Consider the following 24,286-nt stretch of genomic DNA (forward strand, 5'->3'; position numbering starts at 1 on the left):
GAAAGCGAAAGTGTGGTTTATATGTCGGTCCAGCAGAGGCCAGCGGCGGGTACCGGAGATGAGAAGGTGGTGGTAGTGGAAAGAACGGTGCCAACCAGGGTAGGTGGGAAGTAAAAATATGTCTTGTCTTGTCGTGGGAAATCAATGTTCAACGTTCAATGTTCCATGCTGAATGTGACAAATGCAGCACTGGATGGATGGATGGATGGAGGGATGCTCAGGCTCAGGCCAGGCAATGATGCCATGACGCGCTACCTGTCAAAGCTAGCTCTTTATATGAGGTATCCCTCTCGTCATTGGCTCGCCCAAGTGCCCAGATCAAACAAAAAATAAAATAAAAGATTCGGTCTAACGCCAAAGGGCACCTACCTATTTCTCTTCCTGAGCATTTGCCATCCATAGCCATCCATAGCCCATCACTCACATCGCATCGCATCGCATCTGACCAGATCACTAAACTTTTTATTGCAATGTTGTTGTTGTCGCATAGCTGCCAAACTTGTAGTAGTAGTAGTAGTAGTAGTAGTAGTAGTAATAGTTCCCGTGCCTCAAACGCCTTAAGCAACCAAACGACTCGAATCCCTCTCACTCGCGTCCAAGTCATCGTGGAAGCACCAACGAGATCGCATGCCGCCGCTGACCCTTTTCGAGCCCCTAGGGAGAGAACCCTTCCAACTGCCATGTGAAATTCGAGATGAGAAAATAAAACCCGAAAACGCTGTATTTTACATAGAAACCAATTACAACCCGCTGCGCCCAACCATCAGAGTACCCGAGTAGACAAGGACTCTCGAATGCCCGTTTTGTCCCTCGTCTGATTTGGCCCAGCGGCCGCATAGCACATCTTGACCCTCTTTACGCCACCGGCTCGACTTCAGCTGCCTCGGTAGCGGCAGCAGTCTCCTAAGCATATTCGTCAGTCTTGTCCGCAATGACAACCGTCGTTGACCGGTTCCACAGCTTGCTTACCTCTGTGCTGGGCTTGTCCTCAGTATCCTCCTTATCCTTAGACTCGGTCTCCTTGGCTTCCTTGTTGTCTTCATTGGCATCCTCCTTGGTTGTCTCCTTCGCCGGCTCCGTCGAAACCTCCTCCTTGACTCCGTTTGCCGACTCCTTGGCCGTCGTTCCGTTCACGCCGTTTGCAGGAGCAGCGCCCGTCTCACCCGCAAGGATCTTGTTCCACTTGTCCAGCAGACTCTGCGACCGCGACTTGAACTGGAAGTCGGCTTCCTTGGGGATGTTTTCCACCTTCAAGATCGCCTTGAGGACTTTGTTGATCTTAGTCGCCCGGATGATGCTGACTTCCAGGTCGGGGAACGTCTCGAGCTTAGTGAGGAATTCCGACATGGACTTCATCTCGTCCTCTTTGGGCACCGTGTCGCGGTTGAGGAGGCCTTTTTGCAGCCTATGCCGCAAGAAAAGGATCTCTTTCTACAACGAGGAGTTCCAGTTAGTCTTGTCGTTGACAGCCCTGTACAACGAGTAAAGGGAAGAGAGTCGGGCGAACGTACCTCCTTGCGCATCTGGCGCTCTTCGGCCGTCAACTCGGGCTCCTTGGGCGCAGCGGGCTTCTCCTCCGCATCCTTCTTCGCAGCTTTGGATTTCGGCTTGCTGGCCTTGGTAGTCGACTCTTTGCCGTTCTTGGGCGATTGTGCGCCGTTGGCAGCCGCCTTGGGAGTGGAAGAAGTCGTCAACTTGATCTTAGGCTTCTTGACCGACTCGCTGCGCTGGGGTGTCTGTGGCATGTTAGTTAATACACCTTCCATTGGTTGCTTGGAGTATGCTTACGGCTGCCTCCTCCTCCGCCTTGCGCTTCTTGGATGACTTGGGCTTCTTGACAGGAACTTCATCGTCCTCTCCAACATCGCCCATCTCGATATCTTCGTCATCGTCAACTGCGGTGGCTTCGGATTTCTTGGACTTCTTCTCCGTCTTTTCTTTCTTGGCCGCGGCCTTGGCAGCCTTCGCCTCCTCGGCAGCCAACTGGGCGTCCTGGAACTCGGTCAAGAGCCCCTTGTAGTGCTCGAGTTCGTTTTGCTCGGCAGCGAGAATGTGTGCTTGCTGGAGATCCTTGCGCATCTTGGGCGAAATCAGGTCTTTAACCGTCTCGGGATCGAGCTCCGCAAGGTCGGTGTTTCTTGTCCAAGAGCTGGTCACGCGGTTAGTGTTTGAATCATAGCGCATGGCAGAGCTGCGAATACTTACAATTCGTTGGTGTGGAGGTACATGACAGGGTAGGTTCTGTCGCCAGCACGCTTGCCTCCATCGGCAAAGTCCTCACGATACGTTCCATCAGGGCGGGCAGCTGTGACAGGCCGGGTGGAAAGCATAGTCTGCGGAAGCATCGACTCTTCCGCGATGATGACGGGCCACGGGGGAAACCCTTCAATCTCGCGAAGAAGTGATCACCGGGCGTGCAATCGAGATGGGTAATGCGGGCCTTGCTGGCCTTCTTGTTCAGCTTTTAGCGGCAGGGGTGCCTGTTGACTTGCGGCGCGCCGCTTGCTTTGAGCTGGCTGGCGTGGCACCATTGGCCTCGGTGGCAGCATTTTCGGCGGTGGACTCGGAGGCGGCCTCGGCCTTCTGGTCCTTATCGTTTGCCGCGTCTTCCTTCTTCTCAGCAGAGTCGCCTGCCAGCTTGGTAGAATCGTCCTTGGCAGCAGACGCGCCTTCCTCTGTATTCTCGCCTGCCTTAGGCGCTTCCTTCTCGGCTTCGGCTTCTGCCTCGTTCATGTCGACGTCGGAGCTTGGCTTTTCGTTGGCTGCGGCGGCTGTAGTATCTAATTGTAACGCGATGCGACTGTAAGCAAGATGTGTGGAGGTAGAATATGATGAAGAGATTGGAGATAGGATGTGTTGCGCCTGGGGCCGTTTGGGAGGAATAAACGAGAGCAGGTTAGAGAGTCTTACCTTCAGCGGTATCAGCCTTCCCAGCAGCTTCCTCGTTGGAGGTGGATGGCGCGTCTTCCATCTTCACGTCATCAACAGCAGGCGCAGCTGACTCGGACGCGGCATCGACCTTTTCGGGCTGCTGAGCGGCGACGGACTTCTCAGTGTCGGCCATTGCGGATAGTGATGGAAAGAACGAGGGAGATGGATTGCAGTGGTGGTTGGTTGGGATCGGGTCGCCGAGTCTTTGTGAACTTTTTTTTATTGGGGGGAGGGAAGTCGCGACGAATACGACGAGAAACAGGTAGAGGTTGAGGTAGCAGGAGCAGCAGCAGCAGTAGCCGTGGCAGCAGCAGTGAGAAAGTGCTAGGCAAAGTAGTAATTGTATGAGAGGTGGGTCACGCTCCCCGTCACGAACAGAGCTCAGAAAAAACGCGACGTAATGTGGATTTGGCCCGACCCAAGTAGGTACTGGCTGTACTTTGGCCTAGCCGACTAAAGTTATGTTATGTTTGATAGAAGAACGAAACACGCCAGCTTCGGCAGCTTCGACTTGGATTCTGATGATATTGGCTTAAGCAGTGCACAAGGATGCCCTTCTCGTAATGGAATCTGATGGCTGAACGCGTAGAAGGAAGGAGAGTCGAAGACCAGGACTCTCTAGATCAGAAAGGGAGAGAGAGAGAATTGAGCAATGGAATTGGAGAGAGAAGGATCTTGAAGCGACAGAAAAAAGTCCAGAGCAGGCAACGTAAAATTTACCCAAATCAGACTGGGCGACTACTAGCTGGCATCAATCGAAAGTGAAATTAAGTGGGCCGCTGGGAAAGGATCGCCTATGTCTGTCTCGTGTCTGTGCTTGTGCTGGAGGGAAGAAGGTGGCCGGTCGTAAGTGTGTGGTCTTGGGTCTTGGGTCTTGGTAGGGGTACGGGATACGGGGTACGTAGAGGCCGAGAGAGGCGAGAGAGGGAGAGGGAGAGGGAGAGGGAGAGGGAGAGGGAGAGAGAGGGAGGGAGGCAGAGTGTTGGAGTGCGAGTGGGAGGAGCAGCCAACGGCAACGGCATTGGCAGGTCGGGCGTTGCGTTGCGTTGCGTTGTGTTGTGTTGTGTTGTGCTGATGAGTTGAGAGTGGGTGCGGAACGCTGCGTAAGGGAGCCTGGCTGGGCCCGGTTTGTGATTGTTGTGCCGGCCTGTCTGTCTGCGTACGTGTGGCGGGAGAGATGGATGGCAGGCAGGAGAATCCCGACCAGACCACATAGCTAGAAGCTAGAATACAGGCGCTTCTGGTCACACACCAGCCTGTCCGGGGCAACGAGCAGCATCCAGAACATCTGCAGTCCTTCTTAAGACGACAACAAGTCACCCCAAATCCTCCATCATTGTTCATACTCCATCTCACGCACCCCCTCCAACTCTGGTGATGCGGGCCCGGCATCACCAGGCGTCCTCACTGGACCGCGTCCAGCAGCTTAGATCTCGCCGCGACTTCATCTCGGTAACGCTGTCCAGCCTTCGCACTTGAGTGTGCAATATTTTCACTTTGCTGTCCTGACCACCCATTCCCTACCTTTCTGCCGCCTACCGACTTGGGTCGCCCCTGGTAGGCAGCCAGCACCCATCGCCAAGCTGACTCCATCCGCGTAGCGTCACGTAGCCCACTTCATCACAATCATCCACCGACGCGACTGTTCGCGAGGGGAAAACAAATACCTCCTTTTCCCCCGGACACATGGGGGTATCTTAATATTGTTCAAAGTGCCATTCTGGTCTAGCTATTTCAGTACAGTAAGCTCATCATACAAACTGATTTCAGACTCCCACCTTCCCACGCGTCACAAAGTGCGCTGATGGTGAAAAAGACTACTCCTCGTCATCCTCCTCCTCGTCTTCGTCGTCATCGACGTCCATGCCTTCGGCCGCGGTGATGGAGAAAGTTGGCTCCTGGTCGACGCCAATATAACTGTCGCTCATGAGGAACAGCTTCAGATCGTGCTTACCCGGCGTAGGGACCGTGTACTCCAGGCGGACCTTGAGCTGCTGCCCAATCGTCACACGCTTGATAGCCAGGAGGATCTTGGAGCTCTCCTCGCCCACAACCAGCCACCAATTTTCCATCTTCTTGGTGGGGTAGAAGGGCGCGTGCACAGTAGTATCGACTACCTCATCTTCCTCCACCTCTCGCTCAATTTGCACGTTGAGGTATGCCGGCTCGTTGGCACGGATGTTTTCCTCGTCCAGAACCTCGAAATTGAGAGTAATGTCGGGATACTTGGTGTTTGTGAAGTTGGCTGCTTGGGCCAACTGCGGCTGTGAAAGACCGAGGCGCTGGATCAGTGTAGCGTAGTCGGAATTCTCCTCGGGGTTCATAGCCTCCATGAAGTCGAAGATGTCCTTGATTCTGTAGTGTATAGCGTTAGTTTCGGCATCATTGTAAGCTGCAAAGGATTTTGGTACATACCCGAACTCATTCGCCACCTTCACAACCTCGGGCGTGAAGTGAGGAATCTGCTTCAGGGGGCTGTCTCGGTCCCAAAGAGCTTGCACACTCATCTGTGACATCTCCATGGCGAACATAGCATTGAGATGACCGTCAGAGGATAGAACATCCACGGTGGCACTGAGTAGGCTCATGATCTTGGAGATGATCATCTCCTGATCTTTGGCCATATCGATCGGCAACTGCATGCGAGAGAAATGCGCCTGCAGAAGAACGAACGCCTTGAAGTGAGGCGAGTCGTAGACGGGCTCAGACATCTTGACAGGGACTCTGTCATAGATGCGACGCAGGAGGCTTTCTTCATGACGCCTGATCTGAATGGACTCGAACTCGGTGGCCGAGGTTACAATCTCGAGAATACCCTTGAGCTTAGTCTTCGCACTCAGAGACAGCAAGAAAGTCTGCATCGTGATGTACGAAATATTGTAGTAAGCTGCAATCATAGCCGCATTCTGAGGCGCAACGGAGCCATCATCTTCATCAAAGTCAATGATCTTTGACTCAGTGAGCTCATTGAGAGTCGTCACGACGAGATCGGACAAGTAGGCGTTGAGTCCATCGTTGGTGGCGCTGGTTAAGCTATAGTAGCTAGGGTTTGCAAGCAGTCGTCGATAAAAGTAGGTGAAGGTTGTCCAGTTGATGGCGTCTTCAGCGGATTCGATCATCTTGGTGCTGACTTCCGTAACGAAAGCATCGTGTACGAAGTTGTGCAGATGCGACTCAACTGGCAGAGCCTCGTTGAGGAACTTCTTGTAGTATTCCTTCTTGGTCCCAGGGACCATTAGGACACCACGGAAACGGCCATCTGCAGGCTGGAGAGCCTTGCCAAACATCTGGAGGACTTCGCTAAGGGGGTAGTCAAGGTACCGATGCTCACGGCCTTCGTAGTATTGAGTTCCCATGATAACGACGAGGTGCGCAGTGCAGTCGAGCTCCCAACATACATCGCGAGACGCAACCATGACCTGGATGGCTCCTTGATTGTAAAGATGCTTGACAATTCTCTTGTCGCTCTGGCTAAGAGCTTCATGGTAGTAGCCGACGCCGTGGGAAAGTGCCTCAGCTAGGGCTTCCTCGTGAACACGCTCCAAGATTGGGCGAAGCTGGTCCAAGCCTACCCGTAAGAACCTGTCTTCCTTCTCATCGGCCAAGCATGCCGCCAGAATATCACGAGCCGTGAATCTAGTCTGCTTTCTGCTGGAAACAAAAACCATAGCTGGCTTATCAGGGGATGTTTCGGTGATGGCCAAATACGCCGGCTTAGCCATGGCGAGCATAAGGGAGGGGAAATGGGGTATCGAGTAGGATTGGATGCGCAGTTCGAGGGGCATAGGTCGAGCATGCGGGCTGAAGTTGTAGATGTCCTTTTTTTTAGCATCGATCCACTCACCAATATCACGGGCATTGGCCAGTGACACGCTGAGACCAATGATACGAAGACTCATCTCCTCGATCTGAGAGCGAATATAGTGCATACGAGAAACAATGATCTCGTAGATGTAACCAGACTGACCCCCGAGAAGATGGAGCTCATCAGCAATGAATAGTTCCACTGTCATGATGTTCTTACGGCGTTGCCATTGTCGTGACAACACATCCCATTGCGTCGGCGTTGCCAGAATAAGGTCTCCCTTCTCGAGAAGTTTGAGGTCCGTAGCAGTCTCTCCGGTGAGCTTGACAATGTCCTTGCCGCCCCGGACAGAGCCAAGGCGCTTTTCCCAATCTGCATGGCGAACATCTACTTGCTCCTGGAATGGTGCAATATAGACCGCACGTCCATACTCCGCCTTGGCCCAGTGTCTCAATAGAGCAAACTCGGCACACACAGTCTTGCCACTGCCCGTAGGTGCGCCGATGAAGGTATTATCATCTGTGGTGTAGAGGGTATTAAATGTTTGCGTTTGGATCTTGTTGAAGTAGTCCCAGTCATTATATATCGCCGCATAGTCCTTGGCCTTCAGAGCGGATGGAGCCAGAGGCTGAAGGTCCAACAGCTGTGTGTGAGGGGGAACTTCTCCGGCAGAATCAGCTTTTGAAAGGAAATCGGCAACCGAGTCTCGGAATGCATCCATCTGTCCGAGACCACTGAGATGAAGTAATTGGGTGGCATGGGGTCGGTGATTGGCACAGTGAACTCAATGAGGTGTTCGTTGGATTCCGCAATTGCATAGTCCTTCCGGAGAATGAATTGGTCGTGGAAGAGGATGTCTTCACCATCACAATCCTCAACCATGATCCAGAAGCCCTCAGCCGCGCCGTGCAGGGCGTCATCCCATTCGAAATTGGGTGTTATACTGAGCTCAACCCGCAGCATGGATCGTGTCATAGGTTGCGCCTGAGCCTGGACTTCGACTCGGGGAAATTTTGAAACAAGGTCGCAGACTCTCTTGCCCTCTTTTGGCATCCCAAGCAGCTGCCCCATACGCGGAGGGTCAATATCAAAGTAACTGCTCCAAGGCACATCTACTCGTTCAGCCTTGGTGACGATCCCACGTTCGGCAGGCTTCAGAGGAAACTGTCGTAGCGGTGTCATTATAGGCCACATGCGCTTCTCGGCCATCTTGCAAAGGTCTAGTGCAGTCTTGCAAACGCTAGCCCATCCCTTTTGAAGAGTTATTTCAAAGATTGCGCGGAGAATTCGACCTGCCGACTGTGTCACATATACCATATCAGCCATGAGAGCAAGACCATCGAGCTTAAGTCGAGAGATGTATGCCTGGAGAAGAACGTTGATCTTCGCATGTGGCTCCTCTATGCTTTCCTTCACAGGGATAGGTACTCTGCCGAGAAGCTTCGCGAGCTCGAGCTTCTCATCTTGTCTGACAGGAATGTACTTGAACTCAGCACTCAACGCAAATACGCGGAAGAGCTCGATCGTGGTAATTGAGGGTTGGATCAGCTTATTGTACGTATCCATGGAGCCATGGGTGATGTAGTAGTGCGAAGCAATCCTCCCCAGCTCTGTACCCTTCATTTTACCTGTCTTTTCGTCGTAGGTGACCAGACCTGCTTTCTTCAGCACTGCAGCGGCAGAGTGGATCAAGTCTACACGCTTCTGTTCCAAAGCATCGTCGTCCTCGTAATCGGCGCCAACACTGTACAGGCCTGGTGACCGCAGCATCCGGACGAAAAGGTAGGTGTACCCAAGCCACTCGACACCCTCGTCTCGGCTTCTGACATTGCCTAGGACGATTTCTGCGTTGAGGTTGTCTACAAGTCGGCTTGCAAACTGACTCTCTATAGGCAATTGCTGGTTGAGCAACGACAGGTAGTACTGCATCTCGTTCTGTGACGTGATGATGATACCCTCGCCGTAAGTATCGTACTGAGGTCGCCCAGCACGTCCAAGCATCTGCAAGACATCCTGAGGGCTCAGTTCTACCCAGCTACCCTTCTCCGGGGAGTATACTTGCGTGCCCTTGATGATAACAGTATGGGCCGGTAAGTTCACACCCCAGGCGAGGGTGGCTGTACAGACAAGCACCTGAATGAAACCCTTCTCGAAAAGAAATTCAACATCGGATCGGTCTGCGCGACTCATTCCTGCATGATGTATGCCAAATCCGTATGGCAAGAGGTCTTGGACGTCCTTGTCTGTAGCGTTCTCAGCGATGCCTTTGACGACCTCCCGAGATCCAGAATCATGCTTCATGATTTCATTGATGGTCTCCATCTCGAGGGCTTTGTCGCGAACGTAGCGGGCCGTCTTTGCAGTCTCCTTTCGGGAGTGGACGAAAATGAGCATTTGGTTCTTGTGCTTCCCCACATGCTCGATCACCTTGTTATATGTGATATCGTTCATCGTTTTGAGCTGCTTAATGGCTTTCCTGTCTGTCACGCCGATGAATTCCTGCCTCAAGGGGCAAGGTCGATATGAACCGTCGAAATGGAACATGTCCTTCTTGACATCGACTCGCAAGAAGCTGGCAACATCTCGATAGTTGGGAAGCGTCGCTGAAAGACCGACAATACGGACGGGGTCTCCGGTTTGTTCCGTCTTCCTTATCGTTCTACTAACAATGCTTTCCAGAACTGGACCACGGTCATCATGCAGGAGATGGATCTCGTCAATGATTACAAGGCGGACAAGGTTGGTATAACTCGTATCAGTTGCCTTTCTTGTAATGACATCCCATTTCTCGGGGGTAGTGACAATGATTTGTGTCTCGGCGATTTGCTGTTTAGTGAGCTGGCGATCTCCGGTCAACTCGGCAACGGTGATGCCGTATTCGGAGAGTCTCTTTCCAAAATTGCCTACTTGTTCCTGGACTAAAGCCTTCAGGGGGCAATGTAAACAATCTTGAAAGAATCCAGGTCGATTTCGCCCGTCTGCTCGTTGCGATGTTTCCCAATCTCTCGCAGAATGGTCAACATGGCCACGTTGGTCTTTCCACTACCAGTTGGGGCGCAGATCAGCATGTTACCATCGTCTTGGAATGCGGAAGGATAGCATTTGGACTGGATCTTATTCAGAGACTTCGCACCAGACGAGCTGAAAGGAACTCGTGACCATTCGGGCATATCGGTAACGGGGATGAGCTGGTCAGAGCCGTCGCTTCTCTTCTTGGGCGGGGGGCACATGTATTTCCTCATACCCTTTGAAGGTGCGCTTGGTTGAACCTTCAGGTAAACGGACTTTGGGGTTGGTCATCAGATGGTTACCCTGTTCGAAAACGAGATTCTCCAAGTTGATGAGCTTTTTTGGCTGCAAGCCCCCAACAAGGCCACCTTCGGCCTGTTCGGATTTAGGGGCAGATGCGTCGGCAGGGGCGGAGGGCATGTCAATGTCCATCTTGATCTCGATCTTCTTTTGACTTGCTGCTGGCTTTTTGCCCCTCAGCTCATCCAGGATCCACCGGACGCCTTCCGATGCCATCTCACGCTCGACCACTCCGCGTTCCTCGTCATTCTCAGCTCGAGCAAGGCGTGTGAGCCAAACCACCTTTTCGCGGTTTTCGATGAGTTTCTGGACAACTTCGTGGTGCTCGTAGTCGAAGAGCTCCATCAGGTCGTTTTCGATTTCCCGGAGTTGCTTGTCTTCTCCACCCGGCTCGTCAGGCTCACCGGACAATATGTGTAGGGCCTGAGTAGTCTTGTCGTGTTGGATATGCGCGTCGGGGTAGAGTTTTCCTATCTCTCGTTGTAACCAGTAGGCATCAATGTCGCGTGTAGGTATGTAGTTTTTCCCCTTTGACTTCTCGCTTGATTTACCGACAGATGGCCCGGAATCGAGCACCATCTCGTCTCCGTCAGCGGCCTGGCCTTCACCTTCATCGTCTTCGCCAGTGAGAGCCCGGTCCTGAGCGCCAGATAAGTCGTCCTCGTCGTCATCAGGACCAGCCTCGTCATCTGTCGACTCATCGCGGACTTCGTTCAGAATTGCGGCATCCTCGTCCTCATCCTCATCGTCGAAAACGACCGCTACACCTTGTCGATCGTCGATATCCGCGTCGTCGTCTCCGGCGCCAGCCCCAGTATCCATTTCGTCATCGTCCTGAGCATCGTAATCGGTGATTTTCTTGCCTAGGTTGACCAGCTCATTGAACTGCTTGGGGTTCAGTGTTGCGCCTAGCAGATCATCGACTTCCTTCTTCTTATCGAAATCCTTCATATCCTCATCCTTGAGATATTCCAGAACCGCGTCTGCGGCACTGAGAACAATCTCGTGGGACACGTCGCCAAGATTTGTCGCGACGACGTTGAGGATAAGTTCGAAGGTCGCCCTCGTAGCGGGAGTGCGCGGGCGGTATCTGAGTCCCTCGACCAGCAGATCGGATTGGCCTAGGATGCCAGCACCTCTCGTCTGTTCCGCCTTTCGTTTGCGCTGTTCGCGGGCAAGGATGTCCTGGCCTTCTTGTGCGCTACCTCTCTCGACTTGAGGCCCCTTCTTCGGCTTCGGCGCGGCATCCCGGCCTACGTTGGCGCCCATGTCGCCGATGCGAAGACGTCCAGCAAGCGATTCAGGATCACCGGTGGCCTCATCGGTACGACGCGTGACGAAACGGCGGTCCGCCTGGAGGACCAGGTTGGACATGGCCGAGTACTTGTATTGCGAAACATCTCGCGCGTGGTTGTCCCCCATCTTGGCTGTTTAGTCTAATGGTTCCTCAGCAACTGGGCTGGACTTCGAATGTATAACGAATATCAGAATCGGGGATCGTAAGGGAGGGTTCGAAATCGTCGATGGTTGGTAGGTCTCTGCCACGGCAGTCGTTTGTTTGTTGTTTTGAGGCGACGCCCTCTTCTCTGCGCGCTCTAGGTGGATGGCATCTGAGTTCCCCGGCGATTTTTGTGATGAAATAGCCAAGCCTGGAATTATTAAGTAGGTACAATTAATCCGGATACTGAGCCGAGTCGAGGTTGTTGACCCGAAGTTGCGTTGATGAGGGTTGAATTGGTGAATGGTAAAGTCCACTTTGCAATGGTCTTCTACCTAGTCCGTGTCTAACCTTTAGAGCTTGCTGCCTCGACTATCACAAAAACTTTTGGTTCACGTCGCGAACTAAGAGAGCTGGAACTGGAAGTGGAACTGGAGGTGCCGCCCCAGCCAAGCCACAGCTTCGCGACGCCACAGCTTCACGGCGTCACAGCTCCCCACGTTAGCCGTTGATTGGCCCGCCACCTGCAGTGTTATTCAACGGGGCAACGCTTCTCTTCTTCTCCTTGCCGGTTCACTGGGACGACAATTAGCAGGTGTTTCTTGAAGGGCTGGTTTGCTTCTGTGAGCTGATCTCAAATCGGATTCGACTACCTGGAGAGAGAGTTTTGGCTCCCTTCTGTACTGCTATGCAATAAGGGCTCACCCCTAAAAGCCAATCCAGACTTGCGGTCAACAAGTGGTCCATCTACAGTGGTGCATCCAACCACACAATCGCCATGGACGACGAAAAAAGTAAAGCGGCTGCGGCAGAAACTGGCCGATGGCCTGCAGAACCGTATCCGGCCTCGTGACGAGGTCCTGATGATTCAACGGCTGATGGCGGTGCAGCTCGGACAGAGCCTCGGCGAAGACCAGATGACCGGGCCGCTGGCGCTAGTGGACCCCGACACGATCGAGGTCTCGTCTGAGTCCGGGCACCTACAGGGCCTGCAGAGGCGGTACGTGGAGGCCGTGAGACGGAACCTGAAGGCACGTCTCGAGTTCGCCCAGGCGCATGACGAGTTGCGGAGCATACCACCGCCGGTGCCACCGAAAAAGCAACTTCGTCACTATGAGCGGGACTCGGAAAACAAAAGTAGCAGCAGTCAAAGTCTTCTGGATCTTCACTTGGAAGTGGCCGAGTTGCGGCAACGGTCGGAGAAGCTTGATGTTGCTCGGAAGTATATGGTACAGCTGGAACAACAGCCTGCTGGCACCCCGGACTTTCTGGATCCGGAGACCATGTATAAGGACTGCAAGCCATTGCCAGAAGTGCCCAAGGAGCTCATCGATGGGTTCACCATGAGCTACGATGAGGTGACGGAATCGGAACTTCAAGACCTGCTTCAGAAACTGAAGAAAACCGTGTTGCGGAATAAGTTAGTGGCACGGAAGGTCGAGCAAGAATACGATGCCGCGCAAGCCAGGGACCCGGTAGACCCCAAAACTCTCGGTCCCGAGGCCAAACTACACGCTCTCAACGCAGTTAAAACGACTTTAATCAACTGGATAGAAACTCAGCTGATGAAGGCCGGTGACGATAACGGGGACGCAACTGGGGGTCACCACTGAAGAAGGCTGGTCGAGACGAGAATGCCGCCGACCTCGACACGCGCTTGGCCGGTATTCAAGAGCAGTACACGCGACACGTGGAACTCCGCAAAGAAATCATCGCCCTCATGGCAAAGCGCGACAGTATAAAACCCTCTGACAGCCCAGATGAGCCCCCATCAACGGCCGACAATGGTGGACCATCCGGTGCAGCCACACCGACACCACCACCTTACGCCTACCTACTCACCCCATACCTGGAGAAGGTCCAGGCCCTCTCCCGCGAGCAGAAAGCCGCGATCGAGGAGAAGACGCACATCAACACGAGCCTAGCCCGCCAGCAGGAAGACGCCAAGCTGGCTCTCGAGCACCTGACCCAAGAGAGCCAGCTGCTGCCCAAGTACCCGGCCCAGAACCGCCATAAGTCGCCCGCGCGCCGCAACCTCAGCTTCGGCGAGGCGACGCGCGTGTCCAAGTTTGGCGTCGCGAAGCAGGTCGAGCCCTGGATATACGCCGCCGACTCGGCCAAAATTGCCACGCTGGAAATGGTGGCTGAGAGGGTCGAGGAGGGCATGCTCTCCATCGACGAGGCCCGCAGCACCATCGAGGAGATCTGCAAGCTGCTGATGATCGACCTGGACGAGGTGCGGCAACAGTCGGAGCAAGGACAGAAGAACGCCGCTTCTGCGGAAGATACGCCGACTGCCAAGAGCCCTTCGAAGAGGGCAGTCGAAATAAAGGCACGAGAGGAGGAGGAGCAGAAGAAGCTACCGAAAACGATATGGTCAATTCTGGACGGAAACCTAGGGTCTCTCAATGATTAGGATCCTAGAAGTTCCCTTAGAGGACTTCAAACAGCATATGTGGATATTAGGGGGTACGGCGATTCACTACAAGAACAGATTGCTGTACCATGAATTCAACGTAGAATGGAGTATAAGTACAGGCCCGATGAGGGCCACTGTGATGGCTTTAGAGTCTAAAATTAACATAATGGCAGCCCAAGATGTCTTTAATTAGCACTTGCCACCCTTGTATCTGAACGGTCAGGTCTCTAGCCCCCGAACCCTCCAGTGGAAGTCATTTCATAACGCCGAACCCTTATCAACTCAACACACATTTAGCCCTTTCCACTCAGGATGTTAGAGATTCTCAGAGCAAGATCCAGGATTGAGAGATGCTCATCAGCACCATCAAGCAGTCGCTTGTCCACCTCGGAGAACACCAGTGTGATCTTGTTCTTCTGTATATCCGGTATCGTCTCGTCCTGAAGTACGGAGTGGTAGAGCTAAACGAGAGAGGACGCTGTCAGCGTGGGAATTTTCAAATAGCTGTAGTGAGAGGTGCGTGTGTCTTACCTGCGTAACTACCTGAGTGGCGCTCCAGCCATCCGCCACCATATCTTCCACGACCTTCGCAACGGCCTGGTACGTGGCGCCGGCGGACCGCGGCTGCATGGCCTTCTGGAGTGAGACGATGGTGTCTTCCGGTATCACACCAGCGATATCTTGTACGATGGCCACGGAGACCGTCTTACGATCCACGTCCATGGCATCATCAGTGCTCTCACCGCCGTCCTCCTTCTCGATGGCACCGACAAGTCTCGCGGCGCTCTGCAAGTACGTGATGGCCTTTCGGAGATCGCCGTCGCTGCACTTGATCAAGGCGTCGACAGCGCCATCCTCGAGGCCCACCCCTTCCTTCTCGGCGATCTCCTCCAGTCTCCGCTTGGCGTTTCCCTGGTCCAGGCTCTTGAAGCGGAACTTGCTGCAACGCGAGGCCAGCGGGTCGATGATGCGGGTCACGTAGTTGCAGATGAGGCAGAAGCGGGTTATCTTGCTATAGGTTTCCATGGTGCGTCGGAGAGCGCTCTGCGCGTCTTGAGTCATGCTATCGGCCTCGTCCAAGATGATGATCTTGAAGGGCGGGCAAGGGTAGCGGCTCTTGTAGCCGGGGGGCGGGTTCGTAAGCTGCATTCGTGCGAAGTCCTTGACCTTCTCGCGCACTATAGAGATGCCACGTTCGTCGGAGGCGTTGAGCTCGAGCACGCGCGACTTTATCATTTCGGGTCCGTAAAGCTCCTTCGCCAGTGCAAGAATCGTAGATGTTTTGCCTGTGCCGGGTGGTCCGTAAAAGAGCATATGAGGCAACTACATATTCGGCTTGTCAGTTACAGTCCTTGAGCAGCGTTGCAGAGGCTGGTAGTGCTTGGCTTACATTTGAAGCTTGCAACGTCCTCTGGAGTACATTGACTGTATGGTCTTGGGCGGTGACATCGTTCAATGTTTTCGGGCGGCTATTTCACGGATTCATAGTCAGCTATCCGACGCACACAAACAAGTCTTTGCAAGGACTGGGCGCAAACCGACTATTTCTCAACCCAAGGCTGTCGTCTTGTGTTCTGCTTCTTGTCGTCTCCTTTCGCTACCGATGACCCGTTGGCGGCAGCGGCCTTGCGCGCCTTGATATCGAAGAAGCTTGCCATGGCGACAGTTTCGGGAACAGGAGTAGCACCGAAGCTCTCACGCCGTCTCGAGGGGGGGTTGTTTATTGTGTCGGTTGCCAGGAGGTGGTGTGGCTGATCAGACGGTCTACGAAAGCCTGGGGAAAGAAAGTACGCGTTCGTGACGCGCCTTAGCAGAAATCAATTAAGATCCCTGCAGCTTCCAGGCGGGCAACAAGCCAAATCAATGGTGGGGCATCCGTGGCTCCCGTGGCTCCAACGCTCCTGTAAGTTGTTGGTTTATCTATCGCACCTACTACAAAACACACTATGCCTTATGCTGTGTTTGTTGTTTCGCCATGTTTCGTGTTTCTTATGCCCGAAAGCTCTGCCTCATTCAAATATTGCTACAAAAGTGGTATCATATCAATCTTCTCCAGTCTCAAAATCCTAACCTCTGCTCTCGGGCTTGCAGATTGTATGTTCCTTGACTCGACCCCCTCCTTCTAAGCGTACACCATCTGCTTCAACCTCTTCTCAATCACCTCACGCCCCTCCAGTGTCGCCCACACCTCATGCGGCGCCTTCTTCACGATGTCCCAGTGCTTCAGGTTGTGCGTGAGCCCCGCCAGGCCCCGTTGGCCCTCCTCCCAGGCGTCATCGCGGCGCATCTGCTCGCCCGAGCTAATGACGGTGAGAGGCGTCTCCTTGTCCTGTATGGTGCTGCTGCTGGACACGTCGCGCTTGCTCAGGGTGTCGGCGACCAGATTCTCCTGCAGCTTCGCGTAGACATACTTGCCGGTCTGGTACGCTGACTGGCCCCAGACACGGTCCTCCTTGGTACGGCCCTTGAACAGAGCACCCGGAATACGGTCCAGGCCCAGCGGGCTGAGGATGCCCCGTAACCATAGGAAGAACCCGCGGCCTGGGGCGCCAACCCGATACAGCAAATCCTCGTGCAGGGGGTCGATCATCAAAAGTCCCTTGATCCGCCCCCCCATTGCGTGAAGCGAATATGCGTGAATAAATCGAACCAATGCCAGCACTTGCCAAAACCCAGGGTCCCTCTTCTCCAGCTCGAGTCAAAGCTTCGCTCACAGCCTCGACCGCCATGCCGGCAGACAGCGGAGACGGCGCGGTATCACTCTGAGTCCCGGATCAGTAGTTTTCTTCCGGATTTCCAGACACTTTCAACTTACCCATCCAAAACCAGGCCGATCAACGAAGCAGTATCTGCTAATCGAGCCGTTGCTGATTGCATTATTCGCAAACTGCCACAGCCCGTCCTCGACTGTGCCCTCTCCGGCCTCAAGTAGTACAGTTGGCAACTTGCTACCCTTGGCGTCGGTTTGGTTACCGTGGCAGTAAACATGGATCTGATACTTGTCACCGTCAACCCAAAAACGTTTTCCAGGAGGGGCGAGGCCAGCGTCGAGAGCCCGAAGTACGAGTGTGCAAGTTGTCAGGAAGAGAACCACGGTCAGAATAACCATGGCAAGCGTCGAAATAATAACGGCCGACCACTCGCCCAGGGTCCGGCGAGTCTCTGCCCGGCCAGTAAGCCGCTCCTCCTCCTCATGCTTGCCCCAGAGCACCAAGCGGTCTGTAGCCAGGACCCATACGGCAATCAAGAAAGCCCCTACGAGTTATGAATATTGGTTAGATTCCCCTTGAACTACGACTGTGGCTTTTTAGAGGCTGTCGGTCGGGTATAGTGCGACTTACAGATTACCGTAACCATACCCACCCATCCCTCTTCTTGGCGAGTCTTCTCGACCGCGAGCAGAAGGGCCGTCTGGATCAGCAGGAAGCCACTCATGACGACGCTGAGAATGCGTACGGGCTTGGAGGGGATGGCGAAGAAGACCAGGCTGAAGAGCAGATTGGCCAAGGCCACGCTAGCGTAAGTGAAGGCGAAGAAGCCCGAGCCGCGCGTGTGGAAGCCCGGCGGCGTCACGAACTCGCCGACGAGCTGAAGGATCCACCAGACGAACGTGACGAGAGTGAGGAGTATGGTGATCCATCGGACGATTCGGACAGACCAGAGGTTGTACGGGGACACCTACGAATGAGATTTGTTTTGGTTAGACTTTCTGCTACCTGACATGGACAGTATTCATCCCATTTACTGGAATGGTTGCATCTCATCGTACCGCTGGGTCGTCGGGGCTGAGATAAGTCGTGCTCTCAACTCTATTGGGAAGCAGACGTGTGTGCTCATTGGCGACCGGATCGGTGGCCGAGCTGTCGCCGTCTTCGACGTCGTTGTTGGTGTTGTTTTCACCGTCGTCCTTCCTGGGCGAGCCCCAAAGCGTGCTCATGGTGAACACCTAGTTTCCTTGGAAGGGGAGTATGGATCAATTGGATTCTAGGTACCGAGTTGCAGTAGTGAACATATAAGAGAAATACAGACTACAAGGAAACAGTGAGGGTGAGAAGGAGAATACTCTGGCGTTGCTCCCGGTCAGAGAGAATGACAGATGCAAAGCAAGTAAGGTACAGCAACGTTGTGGTTAGACCATAGTGACGCAACTAGATACTACCATTTCCAGCCCGGCGGAAATGGCTGCATCAATGCAGGCAAAAGCAAAAGCACTTCCGTCCTAGCACGGGCTCGTGGCTGGTTGGAGAGGAGAGTTTGATCCGGATATTCAATGGCCAGATTCGGGGGGAAAGCTGGGAGAGGAATCAAGTACGTCATCCGGGATGAAACCCAACGCTAGAGTCGAGGCGGCAGATCGTCTTCCCCACATGCACCTTTACGTGCATGCATGCCACTACTCGGTGCTGTAGCTTTGTAGGCAGGAAATACGCACCAAGAGATCAGTTGTATGATTAGTTCTTCGTACAGCAAAGCAGCCTCAGACTCTACTACTGATATGTTGGGTTTAGGTGCGCCCCTATTCCGATCCCTTGGCCTACTTGGCATTCCAGACGGGGGAGAGCTGTGTGCATACAACCCCAAGAAGATAACTCCCAAACGCCATGCGTGCCGTTAATCGGTGCCCACCATCTCAGAACCGTCAGCCATTGTCTGCTTATACATCTTCTCTCAGATAATGCATGGGGAGGCTGCTCATCGACGAGTGTTGGCTCGTGCTAGAGCGCGATCCTTGCGATGTCCCTCCGGTGGTGCTGAAGGACTGACGAAGTCTCTTCTTGTTCTCCGTTCGTCTTTTAGCAATTTCCTCAGGCTCTGGCCCACGCCCATAAGGCTTGATGGCATCCGATGGTAGAGTCGTGGTTGGGATATGGAGCTTCGCTCCCGCTCGAGGATCATCCAGCGCAATGCCAGCTCGTTTGTAAGTGTCCTTTTTGTGTTGCTTGAGTGCTTGAGTCGAGGGTTCCGACACCGATACCCATTCTTTTAGCTGCGATAGCCAACGTCCTTTTCCCTCTTTCCCTTTCCGCTTGTCCACTTCGGAAGTCGAATTGCCTCTCTTCCTTCCGCCACTATTAGAGCGGCGGTCCACGGCCGTGGCGATGCTGTCGCTGGGGCCCATTCTCAGGAAATTGGATGCGGGTCGGCACTCCGTGGGCTGGCTTTGAGGTACTCTGCCGTCTCCTATGTGCCCCCAAGCATACGGCGGGAAAGGTTCGACGGCAAGTTTTGGTGTTTTCACCGAAGGAGCACAAGGTTGAGAACTTGAGGACGGGCGTAGTGGGGCGGTAGTATAGACTTGAACCAGCTGTGATGCGTCAAAGGACGAGGCCGTCTTATGCTGAGCCAAGGAGGTGCGCTTGATTCGCGGGGACTTGTAAGGTAACGTGAAATCACCAAAAAGATGAGCCCTTGACGCCTTCCTTGGTTTGGGACCTGGGTCTCTCGTCTCCAGAAGGTCTCCAATCGACGCCGTGCTTCGTGTGTAAGACGCAGGCAAACTAAGCAACGTGCTTCTACGTTGTTTCTTTCTGGTGTTCACCTTCCCCTCAGAGGAGGGTTTGTTTAAGTCTGGTTGGTCGAGGTGGTATCGGGCTGCATACTCCCCGTCCTGCTCGTACAGTTGGGTGTTTGGTAGCTTCTCACTCTTGATGTCTGGCCACGTACAGGCTTTCGGGCCAGAAAAGGGGGAACGACTGGACGTCCCACCCACTTGATCACTGTTTGAGCCTTCGCAGTTCGAGTTGTCCAGGCAAGCTTGCGTGCGAGAGCCGGTGGGTATACTAATGGGGTAGGAGAAGTTTCGGGGGTGGGTGCGGCGAACAGTTGGGGACTCACTGGCCTTTGTGGCGGTATGGTATCGGCTGCTATTGGCGATGCGAAGAGGGCAGGCGACTTCGATTTCCGTAGACGGTCCAAGACTACCATGGTAACCGGAGACTTCGAGTTAAGTACACTAGCTTCGAAGGCTGTACCTAGTCCCGCGGGCTTGTCAGATGTCCAGCCGTAAGGGGCATGTCCTTGAAAGGCCTAGGTCGGTTCGAATAGCGATGTGAACATTTCTTTGTGTAGCTTGAGGCTTACGGGCGCAAGGTCTCTTGGCCTACGGGCTTCCCAAGTCGTGTGATGCTCGATGCCCTCCTGTGCAGATTGCGCAACACTTGGCTGGAACCCGTGTTGATCCTGGGTAAAGAGAGAGGCCGGACAGAACACAGGAGACAGTTGTGGTGTAGGGGACAGCCCGTCGCTGTGGGGAGCCGAAACACGCGAGTCGCACATGGCAAGGGCAATTTCAAGGGAATCGCGTGTGTGTGGCAGACGGTGGGAGGAAGGCGCCGGCGATGGCGGAATGCGAACAGGCAATTGCCTTGATATTTGCCCGGTAACGACTGGAAAGCAAGTCCTTAGTTAGTTAGAGGCCACCCCGGTATATTGGCCTGATTGGGTCGCCTGAAGATGCCTGTCTGTCGATCTCCCGACCGTCGGGATCCACCGCTCCAACCCGTTTCTCCTTTAGTCCTCCTCTCTCAATTCTCCCACCAAAAGACAGCCTTGACGCCCGTCGGCCGTCTGCGTGTATTTAATATTTGCTCCATCCAGACCAACTTTCTGCCCTCCCGGCCTCCCCCTTTTCGCGACGGCCATCTGCATCTGCATCTGCATCGGCGACTGCGAATGCGATCGCAATGCCAGGCCTTACCCTCAACACGGACGGGACGGGCATCCCCCAGACGCCAGTACCCGTCCCAGTGCCCAACATTGCTGGCTATGCGCCGCCAAACAACAACAACGCCAGTGCGACTACGGCTCGAGCGGCTGCTCCCCGGCTCCTTCTGCGCCCACTGGAACCCTTGCCGGACTACCGCCAGCCTCACAAACCACCTCAAGCAAAAGTCCAGTACCCATACCCACCGTTCCACAGAGAGCGCCGCCCGCAGCTACAGCGGTGCCGACCACCGTGGCTACTGCCACAGCCGCAGCACCAAGCACTGCTGCACCTTCCTCACCGCCGCGGCCACCGGTGAGCCCCATCACACCTCCACTCAACCCGGTCCAGTTCCCTCCCCCACGCCAGTCACATGCCTACTCGTCGCATCCCGCGCAGGCCGTCGTCGCGCCGCCGCCGCCGCCAGAGCCCATTGAGTTTGACACGAACCCCGATGTCCTGGCTCTGAAGTCGGCCATATCTATCCTTCAGATGCAGAGCAACAACGCCAAAAAGGACATGGTTGCGCTGCAGAAGGCAAAAGAAGCCGCCCTGGAAGACCCGGAGGCCTTCATCGCCGACCTGGAGAGCGGCGGGGTGCGCATGACGGGCGACCCAGCCAGCTCGAGGCGGCCTGGCTCGTCGACCTCATCGTCTTCAGGCGAGGACGACGATGGCGACACTCGAATCAAGGATGAGAACGACGTGACGCAGCCCAAACGTGAATCAAAACCCTGGTCGGCCTTGCCCGCTGCGCAAAACGTCTATCGGTGCCCGCCTATTAACTGGTCGCAATACGCCGTCACAGGTGAGTCCTTGGACAAACTGCACAATGAGCAGGTGGCCCGGCCGAGCCAGGGCACTCCTGCTACCGTCACACCAGATGGTCGCTACGACTTCAAAGGGGCTGGCAAACAAGAGGAAGTGGTTGGCGTAGCGGCGCCCTACAACCCCCTACGGGATAAGATTGAGCGCAAGAGGCCGAAAGGCCCGCCTCGATGAACGCCCGGTATTCTGCTACTGAAAATGGGGTGCATCATGTGCTGCGAACATTACCAGCAACAGGCACCACTATGCATGGCAGACGTTTTCTCTAGCAAGCATTGCATTACAGTCATGGTGCCATCAGTCTTGCCAGCGAACCACCTCCAAGAGTACGTATCTGGGCTTGCTGTCATAGTTCCAAATGGCGACACCACAATTGCTCGCCCTCTTCTGCTTAAGAAGAGCAGCCACAGCAGAAATATCTCAGAAACGAGAAGATCACAAAGTAACTTGGGTGGTAGTGACATAGGTAATAAGAGTTCTATCATCACTTTTACCTACATGTCTGTTATGAAGCAAAACTCAACACAACAAGGTACCAGACAACATGATAAGGAACCACTTCAGCAGGACTGGACGCTTTCTTGTTCATATTATCTGAACCATTGGTTTTATTATCAACCTTCCTTGTCAGCAGAAACATACACGCTTTTGCAGCGCTAGAGCTAGGGAAACTAGAACCTAGATCTACAAGTGATGATGTCTTCGTCTTCTCATGCCAGTGACCGTGTTGTGTTCCCTTGATGATGACCATCCACTCCGTCCGTTATCCTCAAACGCCTTGATGGCATCGCCATCTGCCAGCTGCAAAAAAAGCAAATGGATATTAATGAAAACCCAGGGAATCTGCAGTCGTGAACATCAAATAGCGTGAATCATCAATCGGCCAAAGACCGGCTCCAACGCATAGGGGAATACGCGTCTGGTTCGTAAAGTACATATCGGAAGGGTGAGGGAAAGGGTGGCGACTCAAGGTTCCCTTAGAGATCCTCTATGCTCTGCTGTACAGACCGACGAAGGCGGCGATTGTACATCTTGCGATCCTCAGGAGTCCCCCAGAAAAGTTTGTAGGCCTCGGGGTTGACTATCGTCCGTGGGTCGTAGGGCGGGTGCTCTTCCTCCAGGGCATTGATGATGGCATCTATATGTTGTTTGATATCTTCACGGCGTGACGGGTTTGGCGTGTAGCAGGGCGTTCCATCTTGGGCGATTCGGAAGTGGAAAACTCGCGTCTCGAACCTGACTGAAGGTTGCTCCTCGGGGAAGCGAGGGCTGAACTTGAGCTTGAAGCGAAACGAGCCCCCATCAAGGTTCGTCATAGGACGTCCAAAATACGTCAAGTTCCACACAAAGGGATTGCCGTTTTCCAGTTCCACGCTGTGAGGCACCTCGCTTCTCTTGTATGACTCTCGGATTTGTTCAAACTGACGTGCGAGATTAACGGCTACAGTTCCGTCCTTGACCTTAGGGTGGAGGCCTTCTGAAGCCCATCTCTCTGATTCCACCTCTAGGGTGGCCTTGATATGTCGCAGGCGGCGCTCGAGCTCGGTGTAGTTAAACTTGCCCTCCATGATGTTGCTAGAGCCCTCGAACGGCATGCGAACAAATGCCTGCCCATCTTTGACTTCCTTCTTTGCCTTCTCGATGGCCTCGAGGTATGAATCATAATACCAGAGAAAGCGGTGTTTGACCAAATCTTTGAATGGCTCCCAAGGTACCGACGACTCATCGATATCCTCGTCGGCCATGTCAAGTTCATAGTCCTCGTTATTTGCGACCGGGGCTGGCTGTACCATACCGCCGGCATTGATGCCCAAGTATTCTTCCATACGCTGGATAACAGAAATACGGAGCGTTTCGTGTCGAATCTATGGGCTTATTAGCTGGACACGCGCGCCACCACCCAGTCCGACGAAAACAACCGAAAGCTTACCTTGGCTACGTATTCCTTCTGGGCCTTCTTGTCGTGCTCTTCGTTGGCGTCCTCGAAGCCTGGCTCATTCTCGTAGGGGTTGGAGGACATGAGACTCTGGATGGACAGGAGAATGGACTCCAGACCTTGGGCGGCCGACCACTCCTCACCTCGCTCGCCGCGCCAAGTGCCCAGGATAGACAAGCAGACCTTGCCGTTGGCGTATATGTTGGGGTTGAAGCGACAGCGGCCGTTGCTCGTGGTCATGGCGGTAACGGCCGGCGACTTACGCGGGTATTCCTTGTTGAACTTGACCGCAAACTCGAAGAAGCCGAACTCGTAGGGAGTCTCGTGGGGGCCGATGATCAAGGTCCTCACGTTGCGCACGTCTCGATCCCTGAAGGCCACGGCCAACGAGAGGTCTGAGTTCTTCTGGAGGTCGCTAATCTCCTTGGTGATGCGGATGATGGACTGGTCAGCCATGGCGGCGGCTTGGATGAGACAGTTGCAGGCAAGTCAAGTCGGCCAAGACCGTAGAATATGACAATGAAAGGATGTACCGCATCAAAAGAATGAAGAGAAACTACTGTAGTGATAGGGAGGGTTATCGAAACACAGTTTGGGTTTGGTATCAGCGATGGTGGGGGGTTCGGAAGGCGAGAGAGCAAGTAGTGGGCGCAAACAGCCTCGACTGCGACGCGAGTAGCAGCAACGCGAACTCTCTCTCCTTAGGTCCCAGGGAAAGTTGCCTCCAGGCTTCCCCGAGTAGCACGATTTCGAGGGTGGGGGCGCGATATAAGAGCCGAGGAGGGGGATAAACAAAAGCGGATGAACAATCGGGTGTGTATGGGACGCGGTTAACGGGCTGAGGCTATTCCACGTCGACTCAGCTGAAAGGAGGGGTTGTCAGTGGAAGGTTCGCAGTCACGCCCAGAGCCGAAGGC

The 24,286-nt window shown here is 54.1% G+C and overlaps 9 protein-coding genes across 9 annotated transcripts; 2 read left to right on the forward strand and 7 right to left on the reverse strand.

Annotated features, from left to right (window-relative positions):
- Positions 1 to 855: 855 nt before the first annotated feature.
- On the reverse strand, positions 856 to 2,330 carry PG998_001992 (uncharacterized protein; the record flags this gene model as incomplete). The annotated part of the gene is made up of 5 exons (XM_066868810.1): positions 856 to 903; positions 970 to 1,431; positions 1,512 to 1,736; positions 1,789 to 2,149; positions 2,206 to 2,330. The coding sequence occupies 5 exons, from the start codon at positions 2,328 to 2,330 to the stop codon at positions 856 to 858; spliced, it is 1,221 nt and encodes a 406-aa protein (XP_066737225.1).
- Positions 2,331 to 2,457: 127 nt separating this feature from the next.
- PG998_001993 (uncharacterized protein) lies at positions 2,458 to 3,064 on the reverse strand (the record flags this gene model as incomplete). Its single annotated transcript, XM_066868811.1, has 2 exons — positions 2,458 to 2,771; positions 2,911 to 3,064. The coding sequence occupies 2 exons, from the start codon at positions 3,062 to 3,064 to the stop codon at positions 2,458 to 2,460; spliced, it is 468 nt and encodes a 155-aa protein (XP_066737226.1).
- A 1,684-nt stretch (positions 3,065 to 4,748) lies between these two features.
- On the reverse strand, positions 4,749 to 11,467 carry PG998_001994 (uncharacterized protein; the record flags this gene model as incomplete). The annotated part of the gene is made up of 5 exons (XM_066868812.1): positions 4,749 to 5,286; positions 5,347 to 7,457; positions 7,514 to 9,625; positions 9,682 to 9,981; positions 10,022 to 11,467. 5 exons carry the CDS (start codon positions 11,465 to 11,467, stop codon positions 4,749 to 4,751), a joined length of 6,507 nt encoding a protein of 2,168 aa, XP_066737227.1.
- A 339-nt stretch (positions 11,468 to 11,806) lies between these two features.
- On the forward strand, positions 11,807 to 13,899 carry PG998_001995 (uncharacterized protein; the record flags this gene model as incomplete). The annotated part of the gene is made up of 3 exons (XM_066868813.1): positions 11,807 to 11,825; positions 12,279 to 13,085; positions 13,112 to 13,899. 3 exons carry the CDS (start codon positions 11,807 to 11,809, stop codon positions 13,897 to 13,899), a joined length of 1,614 nt encoding a protein of 537 aa, XP_066737228.1.
- A 296-nt stretch (positions 13,900 to 14,195) lies between these two features.
- PG998_001996 (replication factor C) lies at positions 14,196 to 15,560 on the reverse strand (the record flags this gene model as incomplete). Its single annotated transcript, XM_066868814.1, has 4 exons — positions 14,196 to 14,363; positions 14,434 to 15,225; positions 15,293 to 15,371; positions 15,445 to 15,560. 4 exons carry the CDS (start codon positions 15,558 to 15,560, stop codon positions 14,196 to 14,198), a joined length of 1,155 nt encoding a protein of 384 aa, XP_066737229.1.
- Positions 15,561 to 16,024: 464 nt separating this feature from the next.
- Positions 16,025 to 17,839, reverse strand: PG998_001997 (uncharacterized protein; the record flags this gene model as incomplete). Its single annotated transcript, XM_066868815.1, has 5 exons — positions 16,025 to 16,594; positions 16,617 to 16,664; positions 16,718 to 17,098; positions 17,251 to 17,580; positions 17,672 to 17,839. The coding sequence occupies 5 exons, from the start codon at positions 17,837 to 17,839 to the stop codon at positions 16,025 to 16,027; spliced, it is 1,497 nt and encodes a 498-aa protein (XP_066737230.1).
- Positions 17,840 to 18,556: 717 nt separating this feature from the next.
- Positions 18,557 to 20,178, reverse strand: PG998_001998 (uncharacterized protein; the record flags this gene model as incomplete). Its single annotated transcript, XM_066868816.1, has 3 exons — positions 18,557 to 19,510; positions 19,567 to 19,929; positions 19,984 to 20,178. The coding sequence occupies 3 exons, from the start codon at positions 20,176 to 20,178 to the stop codon at positions 18,557 to 18,559; spliced, it is 1,512 nt and encodes a 503-aa protein (XP_066737231.1).
- Positions 20,179 to 20,585: 407 nt separating this feature from the next.
- Positions 20,586 to 21,607, forward strand: PG998_001999 (uncharacterized protein; the record flags this gene model as incomplete). Its single annotated transcript, XM_066868817.1, has 2 exons — positions 20,586 to 20,636; positions 20,696 to 21,607. 2 exons carry the CDS (start codon positions 20,586 to 20,588, stop codon positions 21,605 to 21,607), a joined length of 963 nt encoding a protein of 320 aa, XP_066737232.1.
- An 803-nt stretch (positions 21,608 to 22,410) lies between these two features.
- On the reverse strand, positions 22,411 to 23,825 carry PG998_002000 (ubiquitin-conjugating enzyme/RWD-like protein; the record flags this gene model as incomplete). Its single annotated transcript, XM_066868818.1, has 2 exons — positions 22,411 to 23,298; positions 23,364 to 23,825. 2 exons carry the CDS (start codon positions 23,823 to 23,825, stop codon positions 22,411 to 22,413), a joined length of 1,350 nt encoding a protein of 449 aa, XP_066737233.1.
- Positions 23,826 to 24,286: the final 461 nt, after the last annotated feature.

This window comes from Apiospora kogelbergensis, assembly GCF_038363985.1.
Source record: "Apiospora kogelbergensis strain CBS 113332 chromosome Unknown utg000001l_segment0_segment0, whole genome shotgun sequence".
NCBI lineage: Eukaryota > Fungi > Ascomycota > Sordariomycetes > Amphisphaeriales > Apiosporaceae > Apiospora > Apiospora kogelbergensis.